Source organism: Sinohyriopsis cumingii, chromosome 10 (assembly GCF_028554795.1).
Source record: "Sinohyriopsis cumingii isolate HCF-2022 chromosome 10, ASM2855479v2, whole genome shotgun sequence".
Taxonomy (NCBI): Eukaryota; Metazoa; Mollusca; class Bivalvia; order Unionida; family Unionidae; genus Sinohyriopsis; species Sinohyriopsis cumingii.
In genome coordinates, this window is record NC_142970.1 from 48,229,310 (window position 1) to 48,254,965 (window position 25,656).

Sequence of the window (25,656 nt, forward strand, 5' to 3'; positions counted from 1 at the left end):
TGAGAATGGGGCACTATTGTGTGAATGATGTCACAGACTAACCAATTGAGGGACACAGATTTAACTTCTTACCGCCCATTAATAGAGACTAGTTAATCAGACTGGGTGGTGCCAGCGAAAATACATGAGAAAATAACCAACGTAAAATTAAAGAATACATCAAACAAATAACGAAACACTATTTACTTTTGCAGCATAGAAATAAAACTATGAGTTATTGCACTACTTTGAGTATTAATGAATCGGTGTAAGAATTAGGTTGAGTAAAGAGAGAATAAAAGCCGGTTGCCTTTGTTTGAGTGGTACAAGTAGTCTTGTTTCCAGCTCCGTATGTTCCCTGTGTTGCATTCCGCAATGCGAAGTCAGGTGAACGCCGAGGCAATATTGTCATCTGATCAAAACAAAATGTACGCATATCGATAAAGCGTAGTAAGCAAACTATGGCAAAACTCCTTTTCTCTTTTTGTAAGTGGCACAGTACGAACTTTACTAATACTAGTTTTATACATCATGTACATTATAAGTCAATATATTGCCATCCAGGCGAAACATTAGATATTTGCAAGCTCTAATCCAATTTGCAATACTAAGATATAGCCTACTGAGCTTTTTGTTTTCTTGTCTCTATTCCGCGTTTTCCTTTCACAAAGGCTCGATTATATATATATATATATATATATATATATATATATATATATATTTGTTTCATCAAAAGTAATTGATCACTTTAACTAATGACACAGTAATACTGAATTTAAGTTTCTCAGACAAAAGGAAATTTATTTAATAATTAAACTTTAGAACCATAATGGTTATATCATACAATTTGGCATGCACACGTACTTTTGTGTAATATTGAAACAACTTATTCTTGTTCAGGTTTTTTTGTTAATATGCCTGAGTAATCATGGAATATCATTGTGAATAAAGATGCTAGTGTCATAATCGGATTTTCGTCTCATTGGTCCTCTCTCTATTCCTGTTTCCCGAACCCCCTTGTAAATGAATGATTGTGTCGTTTTCCAAAGATTCCTCTTTTGTATAATTTCCATCGAATTTACGATAAGGAAATGAATGTTCTTTTGTCTATTTGCATTTCAAAACAAATGAGATTCATAACAGAATCAATGCATCAAGTCCCTTTATCGCAGAACATCTAATATGTTTCGATTAGTGCCCCTTCATGCTAGAAAATTGTGCCGCTCTTTGGGTCATTCATAGCTGAAGCATGTTTAATCATGTCAACATCTGTGCTGTCGCCTAGTACTATACATTAATATCAATACAAAACTGGTAATGATATCGGTTGCAAATGGAAGTTTTAGAAGATTTAGACTCCAATATGTGGCACTTGTCAAACTATTGCCACCTCATTCATCCCCGCCTTCACAGAAAACATTTAGGCGTGCTTTTATGTTTGTATACTAATTTCGATGTAAAATACATTAAGGAATCCATTTGAAATGTACAGTATATGACAAAACATTGTCCAATTCACCGCATCGTGGAAGATGGTTGGTCCCTGAGGTCAAAATATTTTGCAAAATCTGAACTGTCTTGTACACTAATATATCAATTCGATGAACAATAGATCAAAGAATGGATGGCAAATGCAATTATACAGACGCAATATGCAATGAGCAATACTTGTAAATCATTTACCTTCAACTCTCATAGAGGGCTGAGATTTCTGTCTTAATCTTTGACAAAAATAAGGTTGTCATCTATCACCACTTATCAATTTCTACGTACACTTTATCAAAGAATGGAAAATAATGAATGAACATTTGCAATCACTATTAACAAAGCATCGTTGTGTGCAAGCACTTCCTTAATGCTGGCCTACTTGTAAAAAAAATAAAAATAAAAAAAGAATGAGTTGTTGTGACGCTTGAAGATAAGATAACGACTGCCATATATCAAACCGAAAGTATTAGCAAAAGTTCGTCGTAAGTCACTAACAAAAATTTAATTAAACTTGCCATGGTTTGTTTGCCAAGTTTTATCCGTATGCGGCAATTTTGTTTTGATCATATGACAAAATGGTATCTACGTTCATCTGTCTTTGTACAGCGGAGAGCAACACAGGAAGCATACGAATCAGGGAAACAGCAATAGTAATATCTATATTGAGAGAGAGAGAGAGAGAGAGAGAGAGAGAGAGAGAGAGAAAACAAATGTATACATCTTCTTTCTACCTCTCAATAAGAGAGAAAACAAGGAAGTAGGGACAAGTAGACAGATCAATAATCACACAATATGAGGATATAGATACATGTATATACAAGTTGCTATTTCTACTTTAAGGATGAAGTCATGCCCCTTTACAATATGGCATATAAAGAAACCAACGGTTAATAGACTAGAGGAGCTTTCATAAAGACACGTGGAACGTACAAAGCATGTTGAAATGAAGGATCGAGCGGGTAATGTTATAATAAATATATAATAACGAGAGAGAGAGAGAGAGAGAGAGAGAGAGAGAGATTCTGAAATTGCTATGCCCACACTATCCTACTAAAATTGGACGGTCATGTAGAAAGAGGATTTTTAATTTTTTTTTACTATGTTCCACGCTATCAAATGCAAAGTTTGCAACAAACCCGATTTGCCGTACTTTTGGCACTAAAATGGACCTTATCCGAAGTTCGATGAGTGTCATATTTCAAACAAGTTGAAAGATAAAATGACACTATGTTTTTGTTCATTACAATTTGTACATAGCTATCCTCGGTTGTTAGGACGATTTCAGAGGTACGATAAAAGGTAAAGGAGTTTTAAAAGGAAGAAAATAATATACATGAACAACGGCACATCGGGTATGTACATTCATTAGGGTCCAGTTGAGGTGGATCATTCAGTTAGGTCGAGGCTAATAATTGGGTCCGTTGCTAGTATCTTTAACAATGATAATCAGATTTTTATATATATATATATATATATATATATATATATATATATATATATATATATATATATATATACATATATATATATATACATATATATATATATATATATATATATATATATATATATATATATATATATATATATATATATATATATATATGTGTGTGTGTGTGTGTGTGTGTGTGTGTGTAAGCATCAACGTTTTCAGATCCCTTAGTTTGTAGATGATAATCTTCCTGAGGTCGAGATACCGATTATTGAAATTTGGAATGCACCGTCTTGCGGAAAATTGTTGATTATGAGGCCGACTGTACGAAGTTTGTTTTTCTTGCCTATTATTTATTGGCCATCTGTGCCTTAGTGAGGGCTTTTATCTATCAAAAAGTAGTCGGGGAGATTTATATCAAGCTGATTAGAGCAATAAGATTTTCAGTATGACTTAGGATAAACGAATATAGTATTTAAAAAGTCTTTGTTCTTGATTCTGTTCAAACGTTGGATAAAAAAAATTGACAGCTGAAACATTCCTATGGAAAACGGATGTAGGCTACAAGAAACAAATAAAGGCTTCGCTGAACTAAACAGAAAACAATGTCAGATTTTTTCATGATCAAATAAAACATATGACTAAAGAAATAAAAGCATCCTATTTATAAATCAAGTATGTGCTTCATGAATATCGATAAATTGGCAGAAGTTAAGCTTTAATAACAAAGATAATTTTCATGAGGACGTTGTATGTTATTTTGCTAATATAAATGGGTATAGATGGTGATTTGGGTCTTTTGCAGACAGTTGGTAGGACAAACTCTAAGACCAGTTTCTAGAACCATTTACTACAAATTCGTCTATGATTCAAAGAGAGCTACATTATGGTCCGAGCTAAAACAAAAAGTAGTAGATACAATCCTGACGTTTTAGCATGATAACAGCACTTGCCGCCCATTTCAATCCATTTCGATTGTTCATCTTCAATGAGTGTACGCCAGTTTGAGGGCCATATGTTGTTTCTGTTAGTGCAGTTCCATTGACTGTTATGAAGCTCTGGATCGAGGATATTGTGGTACATTTTGACTGTACGCAAGCAGGTGAATTCGTTGGTACGTAAGCATATGTAATGTCCTCGGATTCTTTTATCCGAGATTTAAGCTAGAAACTTGAAACTTGTGCCTGTCATCGTCCTCAAGTTCTCGGTCCCACAGTGTACAGACCTGTTTCATGAAAACCACTATGCCATGCCATATGGTCATACTGAACCCCACCCCCATCCCCAAGACTTAGCACCTGTGTTACAAAATATTAACTATTGAGATCCCCTTCTAAATGGCATATATGCTGTAACTGTCATGAAACAATCGAAATACAAAATGAATAAATGCATCTGACATTGTACCTAGACTTACCCATTCCTTCTACCCAAAGTGTTAGCCCAACGATCGCACTATATATATATATATATATATATATATATATATATATATATATATATATATATATATATATATATATATATATGACAGAGACGGACACAGACAAGCATAATACAAAGCAGTTAGAGAGATCTAATATAATTCGTTATAATCCATTCCTAGCGAGAATAGAACACTTACTGCAAGTAAAGTCACCAGTCGCCAAGCCCTTATGAGTGATCCCCTTATTACACAAGCCAGTGTCTTCGTCCTTAAGAATGGATGCGACAAGGTTGATTAAAGGGACTCGTGGTGAGATTGAATTTTATTGCAAGGTTAGATGAACTTAATACTGCGCTATTGGATATCAGTTTATAAATTCAATATACACACATATATTAGGATTATTACTACATTTAGTCGGGGAGACAGAGGGGTCGAGTGGTCAAAAGCGGTCGCCTTTACCGCGTTCTGTCGTCATCAGATATGCTGACTGTGATGTATAGCCTGGCGTGTGCTGAAAATGGCGGTAATTCTATAAAAAAAACCTACATTTAAATACTATATTTTCTTGGAAATGTGTTCCGCTTATTACAGAGTGTAACAGGTGAAGGATACTTTATATCAAGTAGCAACATGTCACACAAGTTCACCGACTTAAAAATCGTATATTCATCTCAAGAACTAATTACAAAAATGCTAATACTTAAGGCCTACTTTTTCTTAGTACGAGTTTTTTATTATTATTACTTGAAACTGCCTCATTATTAATCACATAAATCAATATTCGAGGTTCTACAATGTGGGCAGCGGTAAGGAGAGAGTGAGAAAAGAATGGGACGATAAAAACAAATAGGCCTAAATACTGAGATAAAAGTTATAATGACATAACTAAGGACAAATATATCTCATAAATGGGACGATAATGTAGTATTAAAAGTGATATCGCAACTCTAGCGATATAATTCGTACCATCACGTTGGCGACATCATTTTCCTTCCATATGTTCCAATAACTAATGATGAAATCGCACAAACAAAGGGAATATTAGTCTTGTATTATCCCTTAATACTTAATATACGTATGAAGAATTTTTAACATAAAGGTTATACTTTTCACGTAATAGATTTTTAATACTTCATATCACCTAAAGCGTGTATTTGGCAAATGGTAATAGTGGTACTTTGTTTCGCCTATCAAACAACTGTATTTTAAAGGATAAACCATTTACTCATCCATCCACAGTGCAATCCTGTTCGCAGTAATATTCTAAAATTTGTGAATGAGGCAACCCTTGTGTTTATAACATTTAACTCCATAAAATATAAGATAAAATAATGAGTAAGCTCGTTCTGTTAGTTTTGATATCAATTTATAACCGTGAAAGAACGAGCTTCAGTGGTAGTTATTATTATAACAGGATGGTGTTGGTCCTATATTAAATAGTCAGGAGAGTCTAGCGTAGGTTTTCACCTGAACCAAACTTCCGGCTTTATTTACTAATTTGCTCAGAAAGAAGAAAGTACAGATTGCTATTGTTACGATGGTGGTAATCTAGAAGCAACAACACGGGAATAGTCAGAACAAACTTTCTGCACCTCGGTTCTAAACACAGAAGACAGCATGTTCGAATTACAGAAAAAAGTACTAAAATTGTTTTTTTTTTTTTTCTACATACTTGTCGATTCAGATACCTGGCAAATGAAAAGTAGACAGCATGTGGCGATAAGTCGTCACATGTGGTTCTATGGCATCAATGGGAATTTTCTGGGATAAACATTGTCGCACGTTTTTTGGGGTACAGGTGATACATTGATATCACTGCAGGTTTAATAAGACTGCATCGGTAGCGTTATATTTGTACAATTTAGGACACTTTTCCCAATAGTTCTCAGTATGCAGTATATCTCCTTAAGTGCACCTTCTATGTCGGTCCACTAAGAGTTAGGCTTATTTGCATCTTGTGGGACTCAGCTGAATATACCGTAGCGTTGAGATTTTAGAAACTTCTTTGAGTTTGCGTTCTGAAAGATTTGATCTGGGATCAATGCTGCCTAATCATCTGTTGTACATTACGGGAAACGGGATGTATTCAGTGGATTTCTTAGTTTTGTTTTTCAAGAGGAATTTTCAATCGAGAAAACAAGTTTTGTACTAGCCCAACTCATCATATTTATTTATGTAATATTTCCTTCTAAGGTGCAACTTGAGATCTCCCAGTAATTTTTCCATTTGAAAGAGGGAGAGAAAGAAATAAAGTCAGGATATTACAAGGCGGGACCTGTATATTTTTCACGTTATGATACAGGGCGATCAGTCTTTATCTTCAAGCTTATATATGGTTTGCAATTTAAGGGTACTACATCTTTGATGTAGTAGCACAGAATAGGCTTATTTTGACTCCACTTGTATTTTTTCTGAGGCAAATATTCTCCACGCACATGGATTTAGATTGGGGCGGGACTGGAGGATTTCAAGGAATTAAGCACTTATCTACGTACGTACGGTATAACATTACATACTCACTGAGGCGAAGTTGTGTGTATATATTTGCAAAAATCAAGGTTACATTTAAAGTTTTATTCTAAGGATTATTGCTAAACCTGGTTACATAAAGTACCATATAAGAAAAGTGGTAGAAGTAGTAATGCATATATTTTGGTAAAATAACCGCTTCTTTATGTTGTAGTAAACCGCTCCGCTGGCCTAGTGGTTAGAGCGTCCGCCTCGGATGTGGGGGGTAGTGGGTTCGATCCCCGGCCGAGTCATACCAAAGACTTACAAAAATTGTACGAACAGCTGCCTCGCTTGGTGCTCAGCATTAAGAGGTTCGTGTTAGGTCTGGTCGGCCTGGTGTCAGGATAATGTGACTGGGTGGGACACCATGCTACATGTCTGCAGCATGATGCCCCAGTGCTAAACATCACTATAAATTGTCGCACTGCAGACATCGTACCAATATGACTGAAAAATTGCTAAAGCTACGTTAAAAATCCAAAATCACACACACACACGTTGTAGTAAGGATGATATCGGACAGAACAAACAACAATTTAAGATTTTCATGCTATTTTCAGTTCAACATCCACCAGCTGTATTGCTGTAAATGATGGGGTGTTGCGCTTCGTGTCCTAGAGGGATGCACCATGACGAATACGTCTTTTACCATCCTGGAACAAATGGTAAACTATTTTACATTATAGCCGGTTTCTGCTGTCAGACGTTTATATGTCTAGATGAATAAAACATGTATAATTATAGTATTGCATTGCCCGACAAGAATATAAATGAAAAGATCTCAATAGCTAACGGAATAGATATTCATTGTTAATCTCAGCACTCCTATTTTAATTCAAGCGAATCATTCAGCGGTAATTGTAGCTATAGAGTCAATGCACACTGATTAAATTAATATAAACTTAATATCACAGTGATTCAGATCTTCATATATATACATCTGTTACATGCTTGTATAATTATTAAATGTTTCGAGTAATGAAAAGAACAGAATCCGAGTATATCTATCTATCTAATCTATATATATATATATATATATATATATATATATATATATATATATATATATATATAATCTGTCTATCTATATATATCGATCGATCTATTTATCCATCCATCCATCCATCCATCCATCTATCTGTCTATCTATCTATCTATCTATCTATCTATCTATCTATCTATCTATCTCCTTGTATATGTCTTGACATTCGTTCCCGGATCTATTTGGTTAACTAAAAAATAAGCTAGTTTAAATTTTCCAGAGGGCGAAGCAAATAGTGTTGATACCTTGTATTGTGTTAATTCTTTCAAAATTATGTTAATTCTTTTAAAATTGTGTTAATTCTTTTAAAATTGTGTTAATTCTTTTAAAATTGTGTTAATTATTTTAAAATGCACATGGAAGAATTTGATATCATAACACGAATCGAAGCGAAAAAAATGTGTTCTGAGGAATGATAGTTTTCTATGTCCTCTCTTCAATTAAAATCGTTAATACAATAATATTATACAATTATATATATATATATATATATATATATATATATATATATATATATATATATATATATATATATGCAAGATTTGTATTTTCGTTCAAGAATCTACAATTGGATATAAAAGAAGATACCCAGAAACAAATCAATTAGAACAAGTTACTCTGGAAAACATTACAAGAAGATCAGACAGCGGCTTTTACAGTGGTAGGTACGAACATCTTAGTAGAAACCTAGTGCAGAATGCTTTTCTTCTCCAACGATAAATGTTTAAAGTTGGTGTCCATTAATTTGGGAAAATATATCCTACGATGAGCATTGAACAGCACATAGATACAGACCGGAAAGGGTTTCTTTAGAGTAAACAGACTCTTTTCCTATTATCTTATAATTTATAAATTCATATTTGACATTTATATGTTTCTGATCATAAATAATATAGCTAATCATCTAAAACGACATAACTTGTAGATAATCAAAATCTTGATGCATGTATTTTTGTCCAACACATAATCCTTACTTTCTTAATGGTGTTAGCGTATGTAATTACACTTTTTACCAATAAGGTACCATTTTATTGTGGAATGATTTTCTTGTTCAACGTCATCCGTTAGACGAATACTTCTTTTAAGAGTATGTAACTACTCACACCAAAACATGCATCTGAAAGACGAATTCAAAACGTGTATGTTACGTCTGCTTGACATATTATACATGTATGCTCACGTACAGAGCACGATACCAGATTCGAAATTCATATGACAAACATCAATCATAAAGTGTCAAAAATAAAATGTGTAAACGTGCGAAAGACATTTTTTCCTGATATAAACAAACACCAATTTACAAGGATACTAGAAGCTCAAGGAGCTGTTTTCAAAATGCGATGGAGTCAAACGAAGTTCATAATCCTGGCTATTGCTTGGGTGCACCTCCAACCAACAGTGTTAATATTACATCTACAAAAACATAAAATACCATGTTCAGACCTGAAAGAATAAACATTATTTTGCTTTTGGGGTTGGGTGGAGTTAACTGAAACAAATAATTAATAATATTTATTATGCCTTTCTAATGGTGTCATTTATGAATTCATCTTGAGCAGAAATCGATCCACTACCACGTACTTTCAGACTTTGGCATACTCAGAGCAACAGTCTATACAACCATATTTATTGCAATGGATGTATCAGCTATTGTTCCACCCTTTCTTTAAATAGCTGTTATAGCCATTCACTTAACTCTGATATTGGTCAAAACATTTTCAATAATTCTTTAAATACTTTCACTAATCGTGTCACTCGATTTATTATTGTTCTTTGTTTACTTGTTTTGTTAGGATCTGCTAATTGTGTTGTTAAACTCGTCGATCTGTTTTTCATACATTTCGTTATCAGTCTTTTCGTATATTCAATTGCGAATTGACAGCTTCTACAGTATTTATATACTTCTTTAATTATATTTCATTTAGTGAAAAAAATCTTCATGTAGAAATTGTTCCCTTTGAATTCGTACGTATATTCGTCAGTCATTATAGCAGCTTTTCTTAGTTTGTGATCATGTGCTTTTTATCAGAGAACTCAAACAGTCTCGAGTGCTTTTCATTTGTCAATATATTTAAAATTATATTATGTTGTCTGGTTAGACTTTGTAATGGTTCCGACGTTTCTGCGGTATTTCGAAACGGAATAAATTAAGCTATAATGAATTTTTAATTCGTACTCTATGGAGATTCTGCTGATTTTTATTTATAATTCTCTATAATTAGTCGTACATGCCTTGATTTCTTTCATAGGAATCCGGAATGGCTGTAGATAAATGAGAATTAATTAATAGGTTGTCATGCGAGTGTGTCTGCTACACACGAGTGCAGATAACACCGATTAAGTTGCATCATCTGTTGGTGATGTCTGCTTGGTCGTCATGGAATATGGGCTTGTTTGTGCAGGGCGATAGTTCCGTTTACCCGTGGACCTTGCTTCGAATCTCCGTAGAGTACGAATTAAAAATTATCTAACCTGTATGATAGTATTATTTGTATTAAATATTAATTATTCCTACTATTATCAAGCATCAATATACATAACCCTTGGATAGCACTTTCCGTTCTGTCTGGTGTATATTTATAATCCTCTCTCTCTCTCTCTCTCTCTCTCTCTCTCTCTCTATATATATATATATATATATATATATATATATATATATATATATATATATATATATATTTGCTATGCAACGATTAACTCCACTGTTGACAAGGAGATATTCAAGGCGTTGACGTGTTCACTATCTTGGATTTTTATGATGTTATAAAGTTGATTATCCTGATTTCATGTAGACCTCTTCCAATGAAAATTGTATAGAATTAAGTAAGTAAAAGAGTACTAATGAACTCTTTCCGTTTCCTGATATTTACATTGGAGAGAAACCAACTACATTCCCTTCGTATCCATCCGTTCTTGTATATACTGTTTTGAGCTAGATATCATTTAGCGTGGCCACTGATTCTGGTGGGAGGGTGTAGCAGTTCCTTGCCTCGGAACCACAGGATTTACAAGATTTGTGATCCACTTGGGTTACAGCGGGTTTGTTGCCACTTTGCTAGGTTTTGTGGCAAATTCCTTCAAGGATACGTCTTAGAAAAGCATGTCTTAGAAAAGAATGAGATAGTAACTTCTACAATAAAGACGCAATACAGTACCAAACGCTTAGTTAGCAAAGTAAGTATCCAGTAATGAGAGTATTTGGAGGAGTTTAATTTGATGTTCATCGGCGTGTATATAAAATACAAAGGAATAAAGAACGAGGTCTTGAAGAAAATAAAACAGATTTTTTTTAAATCTTTGAATTCTTAAGTTCGTTCGCTGTCATTCTTACCATAAATATCTCCTATTGAAACGTTCTTTTCTATTCTGTGCTAGGTTCACGTTTATTCTATTGTATATTCTATATATGACTCTATAGTGAGGATGTGATGATGTGCAAGAATCGCCGGCATACCGTTGAATTGCTTCTCACGAATTGTTTCAAATAATATTTTGTCATCTGTGATCTCACCGCATTTACTTAACTCTATCATCAATGGTGTGCATGGCAGGGAATAGTATTGAATTGATCAATGTGTTACAAATGTCTTGCCTGTCCTTCGAAGGAGAGAAACGGTTTTACAAACGATTTAAGTGAAATGTCAATAAACGTCAATGTTAGTTATATACTACGTAGATACATAAGCTTTGCAAGAAAGAGCCAATTTCTCTCTCCTTCAATCTCTCTCTCTCTCTCTCTCTCTCTCTCTCTCTCTCTCTCTCTCTCTCTTTATTTTCAGTACACAACTATTCCCTATTATCAATTCGCTTTACATTCAATATGCTTTTTTATAATTCAACGGCTTACATTTTGAGTGCAATCGCATTTTTGTAAGACTAAATAATACAGTTCTATAAACATTTATATTGTAAAGAATTTCTATTTCATCCGTTGTTCGGAGTCCTCGTGATGCAAATCAATAAAAACAGAGTACTAAATAGTTTGAGATTTAGCCATTTGCTAGTACATTCAAGCTTTATGTTCGTAAACCCCAATCCATGTCGTATCATTGAGAACAAAACATTTAGTTTAATTTTTATATCCGGTATTAAATTCCCTGCTGATAAAATAGCATGTGAACAATATATGCGACGCTGCGCTACTTGGTGCGTAATATGAGTCCAGTGTCTGACTATAATGAATGAAAGTATGTGTGGTTTGTTAGCCAAATGACATAAAAATTATTTTTATCTTTTTGATTTATGAACATTAAGTTCTAGGAGAAATTAATTAGTGCTCTAATATATATATATATATATATATATATATATATATATATATATATATATATATATATATATATATATATATATACGTGTGTGCGTGTCGCTATGGATTATAAATAAAGTATATAAAGTGCCTTTTCAAAAAAATTATAATTTGGGGCGGTGATGCATGTAGCTGAGTGTTAAATCTATCTACCTATAATTGTATATATGATTTCACCACTTAAACAGATTACTTAGATCGCCTCTCAGCAGAACATGAAAAGACGATACAAAGAAACTACCGATTTCTGCAGGAGAATCTAATGGCGAAATGTATATCACCTTGGCTTGTACAAAATGGAGTTTTGTCTTCGGATGCTGAAATTGAAATCCAAAAAGGATTATCAGAAAGAGCAAGTACAGAAGTATTGCTCCCAAAACTTGTCCATTCCAAGCAGGGGAGTTATGCAATCTTTCTCGATGCACTTCGTCAGACCAAACAAGAATTTATTGTTTTAACATTGGAAAATAATGAAAAAGCACAATGTGGTAAGTGGAAGAGAAATTATTATTATTTTTCAAGACACATTAACTCACTGATCGATATATTTAACTAAACTTAATGCAAAATGCTAATTTTTTACTCAAGCGAAACATATACATATAGTAAGGACGAATATTCGACCACCATATATATATATATATATATATATATATATATATATATATAAAACACATACATTAAAAATAACAGGTCATTTAAAGTGTAGGTATAAAGCAATTTGATATATCAATATTATTGGTATATCAAATTGTGATCCGCGCATGGCGCAATAATAATATTAATAATACTATAATGGTACACATTTTCATCAAGATCCTTTCTGATTTCTGTTCTCCTCTCCTCTCCCCGACTGCAAATTACGCAGAAATGAGGTGTGAGAGAGAAAAGGAATTTTGGCTGGATTTAAACCTTGAAATAGAAATCACACCAAGTTGCTTCCAAGAATATGGTTCGTCGTAACGATACGTGTGCACTTTCCTTGGGAGTTATCTACAATGTTTTTTAATGAAACAAAGTTGCAAACCAAGTCGACATTATATAGCAAATTCCTCGGTTACGCATTGAAAAAAAAAATTGTTTTGTTTTTTTCTTTCTTAAACATACTATAATGTTCAAAAATCGAGTATTATTAACTAAATATGAATATGTCCAAAGGTCCCTCTCTCTCTTTCTCTACCATCTTAGCTAAAATCAATGAAATGACAAAAACGCAGGTAATTTTAGTTTGTGTCATCCCGCGATATCTCTGTACTTATGAATGATGGAGAAAGTTAAGTCAAACCGACCAAAGGATGAGAGAGAGAGAGAGAGAGAGACAGAGAGAGACTTTTAAAGTCTATAGCATACCTACTGGCTACCATCCATAGTCTGAATACGACTAAAATACATTTTTTTGTGGAAGCTTTTCAATTTATGGAAATTACGGATATAAAAAGCTTTCTTTACAATAAATGCCGTCAACTTTTCAAAAATGTCTGATCTTAAAGGAAGTATTACAACGTTACGGTTTACATATAACACCTTGCTTTGCATGTCTCGATCGTCACGAAGAAAACAAATATTATCATAATGCAACATTCAAAACAAAAAAATGTTTTGGTGTTAATAGTAAATAACGTGCTAATATGCACCACATTTACGTGCTCTGAAATGACGTGAAGTAACCGCTACTTCAAATTACTTGTGTATTCAAATAATAACTATGGACTATATTTTGAAGCATTCAAATTTCATTACGTCATACTTTAAAATGTACAATGACATGGAGTCAAATATATGCTTAATATTCGTTTTTAGCGGACCAAATCTGGATATGATTAAATGTTGCTATTTCAGAAGTTCCTAAAGTTTATGCTACTGCAGATAAAACGAAAATTGAAAGAATGATGAAGCGGGAGGAATCATATATCTTGGACGAACTTGACCCGGACAAAATCCTTGGATTTTTTGTGGAACAAGAAATATTTAACATAGAGACTATTCCAGACTTGACTTTCAAGTCCAGAAGAAATAAAGCTAAGTTTGTGCTAGATAGTGTCTTCCAAAACTTGCCGCATGCCTTTAACGTGTTGCTGTATGCCTTGGAGCAGACGGGGTCGGAATTATTGGCCAGTCGTCTGTGCGAGTTCGTTTCAAGCACCAGAGATGATGCTAAGCTAGGTATTATGTATAATTCAGTGCATATATACTGACAATTTGGTCCAATAAGATAAATATGGTGATTGTTTTCAGATGTTAAATATTATTAAATAAAACTTGTCTCCGTCAACATCGCAAACATATATTATTCAAATATTTTTTTTATTATTTTCCTTATTTATAAGGGTAATAATCAGTGGTCTATTATTGCTTTAAGATTATTCTGACACTTTTCCAGACAGAATTTGAAATGCTTCAGTTTCTATTGTAACCAATGTAAAAATTAGCTTTTACGTAGGTAGATGTGGGAATTGTATTAGTTAAACAACGTGTCTTACGTAAAGTTGCATGAAATGTTATCTCTCTCACTCTCTCTCTCTCTCTCTTTATATATATATATATATATATATATATATATATATATATATATATATATATATATATATATATATATAATGTTTCTTTTGCAGGTGAGATTTTGTATTCGAGGCACACAAGATCTGCTAGATGTAATTATTTTATTTACTTTAACAGTACTAACATAACTTTAACTATATTTTGACACTTTTCCAGATAGAATTTGAAATGCTTCAGTTTCTATCGTAACAAATGTACAAATTAGCTTTTACGTAAGCAGATTTGGGAATTTTATTAGTTAAACAACGTGTCTTACGTAAGGTTGCATGAAATGTTATCTCACTCTCTCTCTCTCTCTCTCTCTCTCTCTCTCTCTCTCTCTATATATATATATATATATATATATAATGTATCTTCTGCAGGTGAGATTTTGTATTCGAGGCACACAAGATCTGCTAGATGTAATTATTTTTAGTTATGATAACATTATTAACATAACTTTAACAATATTATAACACGTTTTCAGATATAATTTGAAATGCTACAGTTTCTAGCGTAACCAATGTAACAATTAGGTTTTACGTAGGCAGAGTTGGGAATTGTATTAGGTAAACAACGTGTCTTACGTAAAGTTGCATGAAATGTTATCTATCTCTCTCTCTCTCTCTCTCTCTCTCTCTCTCTATATATATATATATATATATATATATATATATATATATATATATATATATATATAATGTATTTTTTCTTTTGCAGGTGAGATAATGTTTTCGAGGAACACGAGATCTGCTAATTGTAATTAGTTTTATTTATGAATACACATTTTTTTGCATAATATCCACGGAGATTAATTTCCTGAAGTAGATCTCAATATTCAAAATAATGACATATTTTGTTCTTACAATCGATCTAGCCAACCATTTACCTATGAGCTAAAAGTTAAGGTACCTACATTTTGAAAAGGCGTCTTCCGAATTTGATAAGTCAACTATGCTTTTAATTTATCATTTCCATCGCTTAATCTGCTATACATGATATCGAACTTTAAACATGGCAGTACAATACGTATACATAGTTTAACTATCACACACATCTACTATATCTGTTCTTTAACATTGTTCGGTCTACGAAAATATGAAATTTACATAAACTTAATGTTTGTTATTTAATTATTCAACAACAAAATACTTATTAGTTTCTTTTATTTAGATTCGGAACATTTTATTAGTGTCATCTAAAAGAAAAGAAAAATATTCAGTATTCGTCACAAATTCAAATGATGCTGTCATTGTCTGAAATCTTGAGGACAAGCAACTTCCACCTGAAATCAAAATGATTAAACACATTTTGTGATATTTAGGTTAGGAAGCACTTTGAAACGTGTCAGGTATAGTATGTGTACAAGCGATGGTTTTAAATACATTAAAAGTATATTAAGATCATACTTACATAGAATTGCTTGTTTAATAGGTCAACTGGCACATATATTGTAACAATGTTATATTTCTCGAGGAGTAATATTTTACGATATGCCTCGAGAGTTAACTTTGTCTGCAGATCAGATTGATTCAGGTAATATTTATATTGTATTATATATCTTGTATCAAGATACATTTAAATACATTTGGTGCTTTACATTGCGAGTTTTAAGTTCTTGCATATTTTAACAATTTCTAACTGACTGAGTTTGTCTTGTGTTTTTTTCCTCTTCAAATTGAGCATAACACCTGAGTGCAGTTAGCTATGAAAATCCAGTATATTCTACCTTCAGAGTAACTGAGGATGTCGCAGAGAGTAAACGTTGTGATCAGTGAATTACCTGTGACCGTTGCTTAGGAAGTGTATATTATATTCTCATTTGTAGGAACACATGTGCTAACAAGTAATACAAATATCGACTATCTTGAATTTAATTCGATATTTTTCAACAGTTACGTGTTCATTAAAAGGAGCACAAGTTGTAGGGTTGTTTTCGATTTTTCCAAAGTATGTTATATAACAGAACCACGAAATTCGAAATCGTACATTTTTTATTCCAGGTGAATCAGAAGTATCAAGAGCAAGGATCCAGATGAGGACAACACTCTATGGTGGAGAAGACATGCAACCACTTCTTCAGGCAGAGGTTTGTGCTGTGGAACGAATAAATAAGGATGAATGGGAAAATGTTCGAGGAACGATATTCAAAGAGACGGGATCAACATTTAACAAAGCAACCAATGGCAGTTTAATTCTTCATATAACGCCCTACTCAAAGAAAGCATATGACAAACTTTTGAAGTTCTGCAAATGCGGCAGTTTCGAAAAACTGCTCAAAAATCTTCTGAGCGACGAAAAGACAAAGCTTCTTCTTCCCCAAGGACCTATCACTGTCAAAATTGAGTTACTTGCAATCGGTGTAATAGAAGAAAGTGGACGAAGTGATGGTAAGATTGAAATTATAGTAATGATTAGAGTGTAATAAGATGGAATTTCTTACATATAAATACATCGCGACAATACCTTTCTTCTACGTCACAGCGTGATTGATATAAAAATGAAGTGACAAGTTTTCAAAGGATTGTCTAGACCAATTTTAATTAAATCATTCGCCATAATCGATTATGCATTCTAGTAAAAGTTGATTAGGTTTCATTCAATCGGTTTGATGATGCTACTCACTGAGAGATTAACTGACACTAGAAGTTATGTTGCTTTAAACGTGCCGACATATTAAGCCTCACTCCTACTATTCTGAACAAAAATATGCCGACACGGCTAGGGAATATATGGACGTCACATCGACAATACGCTGTGATTCGCTGAACTAAAGTATCAACAAGATCGTTTCCCTCTCTGAGTTACATAAATAAAGAAACAAGTCAGCGACCAGGGATCACTACACAAAGATTGCCGATTGGAAGAAACGCCTCCATGTTCCTTCCGGCAGTACATTTTTGTTATACATTATAGTAGCATAATATACTGATTACAATACACATGCTTGGTTTGATGTAGCAACTCACTAATCAGCCTTCTAAAATTAACTGACAGCGGAAAGCTTTGTTGTCCTACAATTGCAGACATATTAGGTCAATAGATCTACAAATATTACGATGAAGATAACGCTTTCATGCAAAAACATTTAATTCTTCTATTGCTGTTCCATCGACGATGAGAAAATGTTAGTTTCGCAGTAAGATTCATGTTATGAAGTAAATTGTATTGACAAAAGCTCACTTTCGTTCGATAGACTATGAATAAATAATTTATGTCATCAAATATTGGCAGCGCTGTCTGTAATTCATATCTTCTTTAGATTATTAAAACAATGTCCATTATTACACAAAACGCTTCAAAATACCCCAACAATAATCCGAAAATCTTAAATCACAACATAGTTCAAAGCAAAAACGGTAAATTAAGACACCCGCAAACACATGCTGAAGTCTGAAGAATAACCTTTCGATGTTTTAAGCGTGTTATAGTATTCATGATTTAGTTGACCTCACATTTCATTCAAATCTCACCTAAATTTCACTTAACTGATAACAGTTATTAAAATTCATATAGCCATTATCATAAAAGTAATATGAAAATCTGAAGTAGACGCCATAAATGATATTGTTCTGTAAAAGCAAAATTTGATGTTTCTGGGATGAATGACTATTACGTTTCGGCAAAAGAGCTACAAGAACCATGCCAATTATAAATTCGGTTGAAATTTATAATATTTAAGATTCTTGTAGCCTTCATTACATTCGCATTACATTGCTTGCCTGGATTTTCTTATGCATAATTCCGACGAGCCAAATATGTATTCACTGTAAAAACAAAGCGAGTTTTCTCAGAATTACCGCGTCCTTTAAAACTAAAATATTCAGATAAAGGATACTGGCAGCTCTGATATGTTTGATACAACTACATGAACGTCTTGGAGTTGGATAGTTAAGTATCCCTGGGGACGGTGTGAATGTTTATGTTAACCTTGACACAACTATAAACAATATGGTTAGATGATTGCAGTTTATATTAAGCAGTAGCGGAAATTTAAATATCGACATCGTGATCAGATTCATGCTAAATCGCCAGCTCGAGTGATCACTGGTATGAAACAGCTTGAAGATAACTGCATATTTTGCATGGAAAAAGGAATAGCTATCAGAGATTAAAGGCTTAATAAAGCAAAACATAAACTGACAACTACAGAAGTGTATAGTACTATTATTCATCAACCAGACTTTGAGCATTTGTCTTCAACAGAAGAAGAACATTTCATAGGATGTAGTTGATGATGGTAAGGATGCATCGAGAGAAATTTATTTGGATAATATACTTGCTGGACATCTGGACAATGTGTTGCGAGCTCACGACATACCTGAATTAACGCAACAGAGTATGACTGTTGTCCGATGAAATGTATTAATCCTTTCAGTTTCGTAATGCACATACATTTGGCACTTTGTCATTTCCACATATTCATACAGCAAAACCAGGATCAGAAAAGAGTTAAATGGAATGTTTTAATGTGATACAGTGATATGTGCAAATCTAAATTACGACGAAGAGACAGAATATCCACAAGGCACATCCCAAACATAATTATTACATTGAAAACGTACAAAATGCAGCATATTCGACGCAAATCTCGGATTTGTCTTAAAGGAACCAAACGTATCCATAACGTACATGTACTTCGACCCTCATGAATATAGATATATGTATAAAGTATTGACGAATCCCTCCGTCCAATAGATACAATTACCATTTCTTGAAAGGCACTTCCAAATGTGAAACTCGTCTCATATCCATATTCTGATGCTACAAACATGCACACCAGGTTAAAATGTGCAAAGAGTCCAGAAGTAGGTGATCTTGCATACAAGTACCTTCTAACTCTCTAAATTGCAGAAAGGAAGACAGCATACGTATATTGAACTTCCTACAGCTATCATTACAGTTAATCATGAGTCTTTATTCCATCACACACCATGACTAGTTAAGGACTAACGAATGCCAAACGAACCGGAAACAAGTATAAGATAAATTGTAGGACATGTAAAGAAAAAATGATGTGGGATATGATGAACATCTCTACATCGTTGGTCTGGATGACTTCTCTTATCACCAGCGGACTGTTTTTAAAGCGCTCAAACGAGGAGATACAGTTATACAATTAAGATACCTACGGGTCTGACTTGTACATTCATCATCTTATATTTGCATATTCTTGTACTGTGTTTATAGTTTCATATATAACTAAGCCTCGGTGGAACGTGTGCGATTACCTGTATGATTCATCCAAAGGTATTAGAAAAATAAATGAGGATCTATAAAAACAGATTCAAAATGTTGGAAACCTTATTACAGAGTTCTTGTTGCCTGTAATTCTATTTCTTTAAACAAATTTCCATTGCATTCAGGGTTATGATTGGTAAAACTCGTACATACTAAACATAAGTCGGGCAAATATGTAGTGGGGGTGGGATATTCGTTATTTTTGGTACTGTAAAATTAATAATGATGGATCGGGTCGCTACGTTTTTAATACATAAACAGAAGACTTCAGTAAGATAATTGCAGTTCAAAAAGCATTGAATCGTGTATCTATAAAATATGGTTAAGTTCATAATTAAGCGATATCATATTGCGTCTTTTCTCACTTTATAATTTCGAACGTGATTGTCGCCGGGAGTCAATAACACTCTCAACCTATTGGCGTGTCATACCGAAGAGAAGCTCTAGATGTAAACGTGCAGAAAGACAGCTCGGAGTAGTTTTCTTGTTTATATAATAGTCCATTTCAGTAGTAACGGCGTTGCCTCAGTGTAATATTTGCAATGTCTAGTTGTAATATTTCTAGAGTAAATGTAACAAATAAAATTGGGCAAGTTCTTTTATACACGTGTTCAAAGATATGCAACTCCAAAATTTATGGAATAATCATTGTGATTATCAGAAAATGAACTACGTCACATATTTGGCTTGAAAATATAGACTTGCCCATGCAAATATGGCAATGGACGTTACCAAGGCAACTCCGTTTGATTTGAAATGCCAAAAAGACAATTTTTAGGACACCCTGGCAATAATCAGCTTAGAAATAATAAATTAATGAATAAAATTATCAGTTATGTGCATTGTTTATATATTAAATGCCGTTTGTTTAGATCGGTACGTAAGCAATGGAAACTGTAAAACACTTCATTAATACATGTGACACATATATTTATGTAAGAATTAATTGAAATCCATTATTCCTGTGTATCCTCAAATATGTGAAAAATAATATAGTCACGTGTGATCTTTTGTTTCTTTATTTGTACAGTCGCCAAGTTTCAGGACAGACTCATCGAGGAGATTGACACAGTCGTGGATGAAATAGACCCAATGAATTTTCAAAAGCCTTTCATAGAACGTCGACTTTTGTCTGAAGCTTACTTCCACCAGCTTTTCCAATCATTTACTCAAAGCAGATCAGCAAGAGCAGCAGCCTTTGTTGAAAAGGTTTTGGAGCTTGGAGAAAACGCAGTAATAACTTTCATGGAAACGATTGAAAAGAAAGGTCCAGAATATTTGCTAGGGGTTTTGAAGAAAGATTCAACGACGGTAGTTGACATTCATGGTAAATAATGCTTTTTCCAAAATGTAATTCATCCCTTAAAGTATTTTATTGAATTTTAATTCTTATCTTTATCACGCTGTCATCACATTGGGGCCCCGAGTGGTCGAGTGGTCTAAAGCGCTCTCCGTTACGGATTACTGCCATCTCACCTCTGTCTGCCTGGGTTCGAGTCTCGGATTCGGCCAATGTGGGTATGTGAGAAAGCTTGCCAGTAGCACCTTCCTCCACCATTAATAATGGCCGCCATGTATAGCCTAGCTTGTGCTGAATAATGGCGTTGAACCCTACAACAACAACACTGTTATCACACTGTCATCGTATGCAATGCATTCTGATACTTATCACGGAAATATTCGATCCACATGAAGAGTTTAAATGTGATGGTAGCTCTACAAATAAGGTATTATCTGTTACTCCAAATGATTCATTTGTTTCTTAAGAGGAAAAGACAAATAACATAAAAGAATTAAAGGTTATAAAACGCCTACAGCATGAAAGAGAAACAAACAAGTAGCTACACAGCTGACAAACACGAAAAGGAGATAAAAGACTAGCATGCAAACTCTGTGAAAACGCATAATAGAATATATTAATATTCAGGGGATTTGGAAATGAAATTTAATAATGCAAACGCCAATGCCAAGCAAAGTATAACAGCAAACTATAAAGTATCTGTGTTTTAGATTGATATATCAATTATTGCAAAGTGTTGGATCCAAGGTAACTGTCTTCGATAATTTGGTGACCGGAGTTGAGTACCAGTAATTTCGAAGCCAAATACATCTCATCGGTTGGGTAAACGGAAACAATTCTAATTTCCTTTCCTTTGGTTAAATTATAAGGAAATTTTTGAGAGTCTTGTTCCTGATATTGAAATATATACCAGAGAATATTGAATTATATACCTTTTCCTGCCTTTTCATGTATGCCTAGTATCATTGGACCTTTTTTTCTTCAGATAATGATGAGTTGATTGCTAAAGGTACGTTGAAGAACCAAAAATCTACCGATTCGGAAAACATTCCGTTCTACGAGACGAGTTTCCGTATTACGGTGCAGGATTCTATCAGTAATACTCACTAACTTTACATAAGTTTTCCGTATAAATATTTCTAAATGTTTTCATCAAAATAACCTTTAGCTTGCTCTTATGTTTGCTTCCAACTGAAGAATCACAGAAGCAATTGAAACACACATAACTCAAGGCTTTGGTGAATATATATATATATATATATATATATATATATATATATATATATATATATATATAGATAGATAGATAGATAGATAGATAGATAGATATATATAGATAGATAGATAGATAGATATATGTATGTACATATACACACACACACATATATATATATAGATATATATATATATATATATATATATATATATATATATATATATATATATATATATATATATATATATATAAAGAGAGAGACAGACAGAGACAGAGACAGTCAGAGAATGCAAGTTATATGAATATGTGTTTCAACTCTCTTTGGTACATATGCGTCATTAATAATTACTCTTTCAGTGTTAGGTGCCTATGCAGCGCATTTCTAACTAGAAATCCAGTGAGGTTTGCCGTATAGATGCGTGAATTCTAGTCTAATATTCTTTGCTATGAATGCGCTCATCGTCGTGTGGGTTAATAATCTGGTACATCAGAGCCACGTGATATTTGCCTTTACTAGGCAAATCCCGCCTGGAACAAATTATACCAATTAAAATGTTTGATTATACTTGTGTCTTTATATACCTTACAAGTCTAATACAATGCTGAATGTTTTGCAGATTCCCATGGAACACAACATACAGATTCGTCTGAAATGTTAGTAACGGTTGTGGATAATTTCAAAGCGAAACAACAGGACATTGAAATAAAAACTACACGACCTCGACGTTCCGATACTTCAGATTATGAATCTCAATATAGCCCCCGCTCTTCAGGCGAAAGCAAGGCTTCAGTTCTAACGGCATCTGATCCAGCCACAAATTTAGATGGCGACTGATGACTGAGCTAGGTCCCTCCCTTCTTATTTTAATTAATGACCAACAAACATCCTACATCTCAGTCTGAATATTTACTATATACTATCTGTATGCGTAGTGTTTACACATCAATCATGTACATTAACGTTGACATTTATATGTTTATTCATTTCTCACAATTTAAAAATAACCGGCATTTAGATTTATCTTAGAAGATTACGTGGCCCTTTTCTACGAATTAATCTAGATGGCAATCATAAGATTAAATTTCTATATCCTAAAGTTACACAATTCGTAAAAAGGTCCAATTTACTCGAGTGATGTTTTATCATTTCAGCTCCATGTGTTTAGCTACTTAAATCGTTTATAGATACCATGTGTAAATACGGTGCAATTAGAATCCTTTTAAACTAATATGTTGCCATGGTTTTCAGCCAGCTCCTTAATGAATATACATAGGAAAGCCAAAAATAATAAAACCTTTATTAATATCATCAATAAACGGAACATCAGTTAAGTAACTTGTAAATTAATACCTATAGATCATAAACTGTACGTGGAATTTATTTTGCTAAAACACAAGTGCCTGCATGTATGCTCAATCCCAATTCGTCATAATATAACCGTTTTATGCTATACTTTATTTACATGTATTTGGCACACGTGTCGTATATTTTATTTTAATTCTCCACGTGTGTCGTATCTAATTCCTTTGTTCGGCTTCGCTTGCTCTCATACGTTTGTTTGAGTCATCTTTTCTTCACACATTACAGCTTCCTTTAAAGTAACCTCTTTTATCTGTGTCCATGTATCATACATGCTCATCCCTCTACTGATTGCATATTCAGTATTATAAAAGTGTCTGAGAATTGCGTATATTCTACCTTTAGCAATTTGTGAGAATACCTATCTTAATTTTAACGCTATTCTCTGATTTTCGATGCAATAGCCTTTCTGTAAAAATTCGACGTGGTATGTTTTTTCATGCTTTAAAAACATCCATAATAGTATTACTCATGTCAGTGAGAACAGAGTTTCTTTGAGTTACTTGGCAACTTAGTACACTTCTCGTGCAGTACCAAATCGGTTTATAGCCTGTTTAAGTTTCGGTTTCGGTTTCTGCCGTACTAAAACAAATCAGTTCCTTATTAGCCATATTAATGAGACGCAGTGAGTCCTGATCGAGCTAGTGTCAGTTTATAATCCGATATTATTATTATTATTATTATTATTATTATTATATAAAATTAAACCCATATTCCTTCCAGGTAGGTCCCTCCTTCAACTTATGAGGCTAGATATTTTTAGTAGCGGTGAATCGAACTTTTATAAATCCCACTGAGTTGTGAATTGTATGCATAGGGTAAAGTTACAAATATTTGGACAATGTTAACTAGGAATCACATAATAAATGCAAAACCACATTCGTATTATGCGCTGAGTTGGGGGAAGAACTTTAGAGTCCTGCCCTGATGGCCCCGACTTGCCCGTCCGCCTTATCAAAGTCGTCTTTAACTGCCAACTCAAAGTAGAACAACGGTAAGAAGTATATGTGTATGCACACACACAAATATATATATATATATATATATATATATATATATATATATATATATATATATATATATATATATATATATATTACAAATCTATAGTGTTAAAATAAGTACAATTAAGAAGAAAAAATAATTGTGATATTCAACAATCGTTGTAAAATCCAACAAAAAATTTATTTCCTAAGAACACAAGGTCAAAATGTAAAAACACAAGACCTTAAGGTATCTCGAATTAAATCCCCAATAATCCTAGAAATACATTCAAAAATCCTAATGATTAAAGTTCGGAATAAACTTAAGTGGAAATTCGAATTAAATCCAATGTTGAAGGTGTTGATGCGATTGTGGCGGCCCGTATAGTGATGATGTGCCAAAAGTCTTCTGTTGGATCACATAAATACAATCCAAGAATATATCCTTGTAAAAAAAATTAATTATATATTCAAGTCTGTATTTCCAATGATATTATATTTTATGACCAATCTGTATTTCCAATGAATAAATAATTTGAATAAAGCCCAGCCCAGTTTCTGCTAAGAACTTAATGTACCAATAATTTTGTTCTAGAAAAACAGGATTAGATAGTCCTCTACCTGACCTCAGAAGATAATCAGCAGTTTCGATATTAAAAAACTTTTACCTAATTAAAGGTTTCCTTCTGGAAAACTCAGAATGTTTACAAAATGAAATCTTAGTTATAATTAGAATTCTATTTCTAAAATAATAATATCAAATGTAATAAACAACAGGTAGACCCGGCATTTCATGGGGAATTTCCAAAGTTCTAGACTCAGAATAAG

At 33.3% G+C, this 25,656-nt stretch overlaps 1 protein-coding gene and 2 long non-coding RNA genes across 3 annotated transcripts; all 3 read left to right on the forward strand.

The window, feature by feature from the left end:
* Positions 1-7,397: 7,397 nt before the first annotated feature.
* Positions 7,398-12,672, forward strand: LOC149790011 (uncharacterized). Its single transcript, XR_016424021.1, has 3 exons — positions 7,398-7,504; positions 8,441-8,542; positions 12,379-12,672. It is a non-coding gene; the product is annotated as an uncharacterized LOC149790011 (long non-coding RNA).
* Positions 12,673-14,041: 1,369 nt separating this feature from the next.
* Positions 14,042-15,483, forward strand: LOC149790012 (uncharacterized). The gene is made up of 3 exons (XR_016424022.1): positions 14,042-14,353; positions 14,803-14,841; positions 15,449-15,483. It is a non-coding gene; the product is annotated as an uncharacterized LOC149790012 (long non-coding RNA).
* Positions 15,484-16,737: 1,254 nt separating this feature from the next.
* Positions 16,738-25,376, forward strand: LOC149790013 (uncharacterized). Its single transcript, XM_089973398.1, has 4 exons — positions 16,738-17,118; positions 21,000-21,296; positions 22,255-22,365; positions 23,103-25,376. Exons 1-4 carry the CDS (start codon positions 16,764-16,766, stop codon positions 23,318-23,320), a joined length of 981 nt encoding a protein of 326 aa, XP_089829524.1. The 5' UTR covers positions 16,738-16,763; the 3' UTR covers positions 23,321-25,376.
* The last annotated feature ends 280 nt before the right edge of the window (positions 25,377-25,656 follow it).

Coding starts and splice junctions, on each gene's coding strand:
- LOC149790013 (XM_089973398.1), top strand. CDS start 16,764: ATGAGGACAACACTCTATGGTGGAGAAGACATGCAACCACTTCTTCAG. Junction 17,119..20,999: donor AGAAAGTGGACGAAGTGATG/GTAAGATTGAAA, acceptor TTATTTGTACAG/TCGCCAAGTTTCAGGACAGA. Junction 22,366..23,102: donor TACGGTGCAGGATTCTATCA/GTAATACTCACT, acceptor AATGTTTTGCAG/ATTCCCATGGAACACAACAT.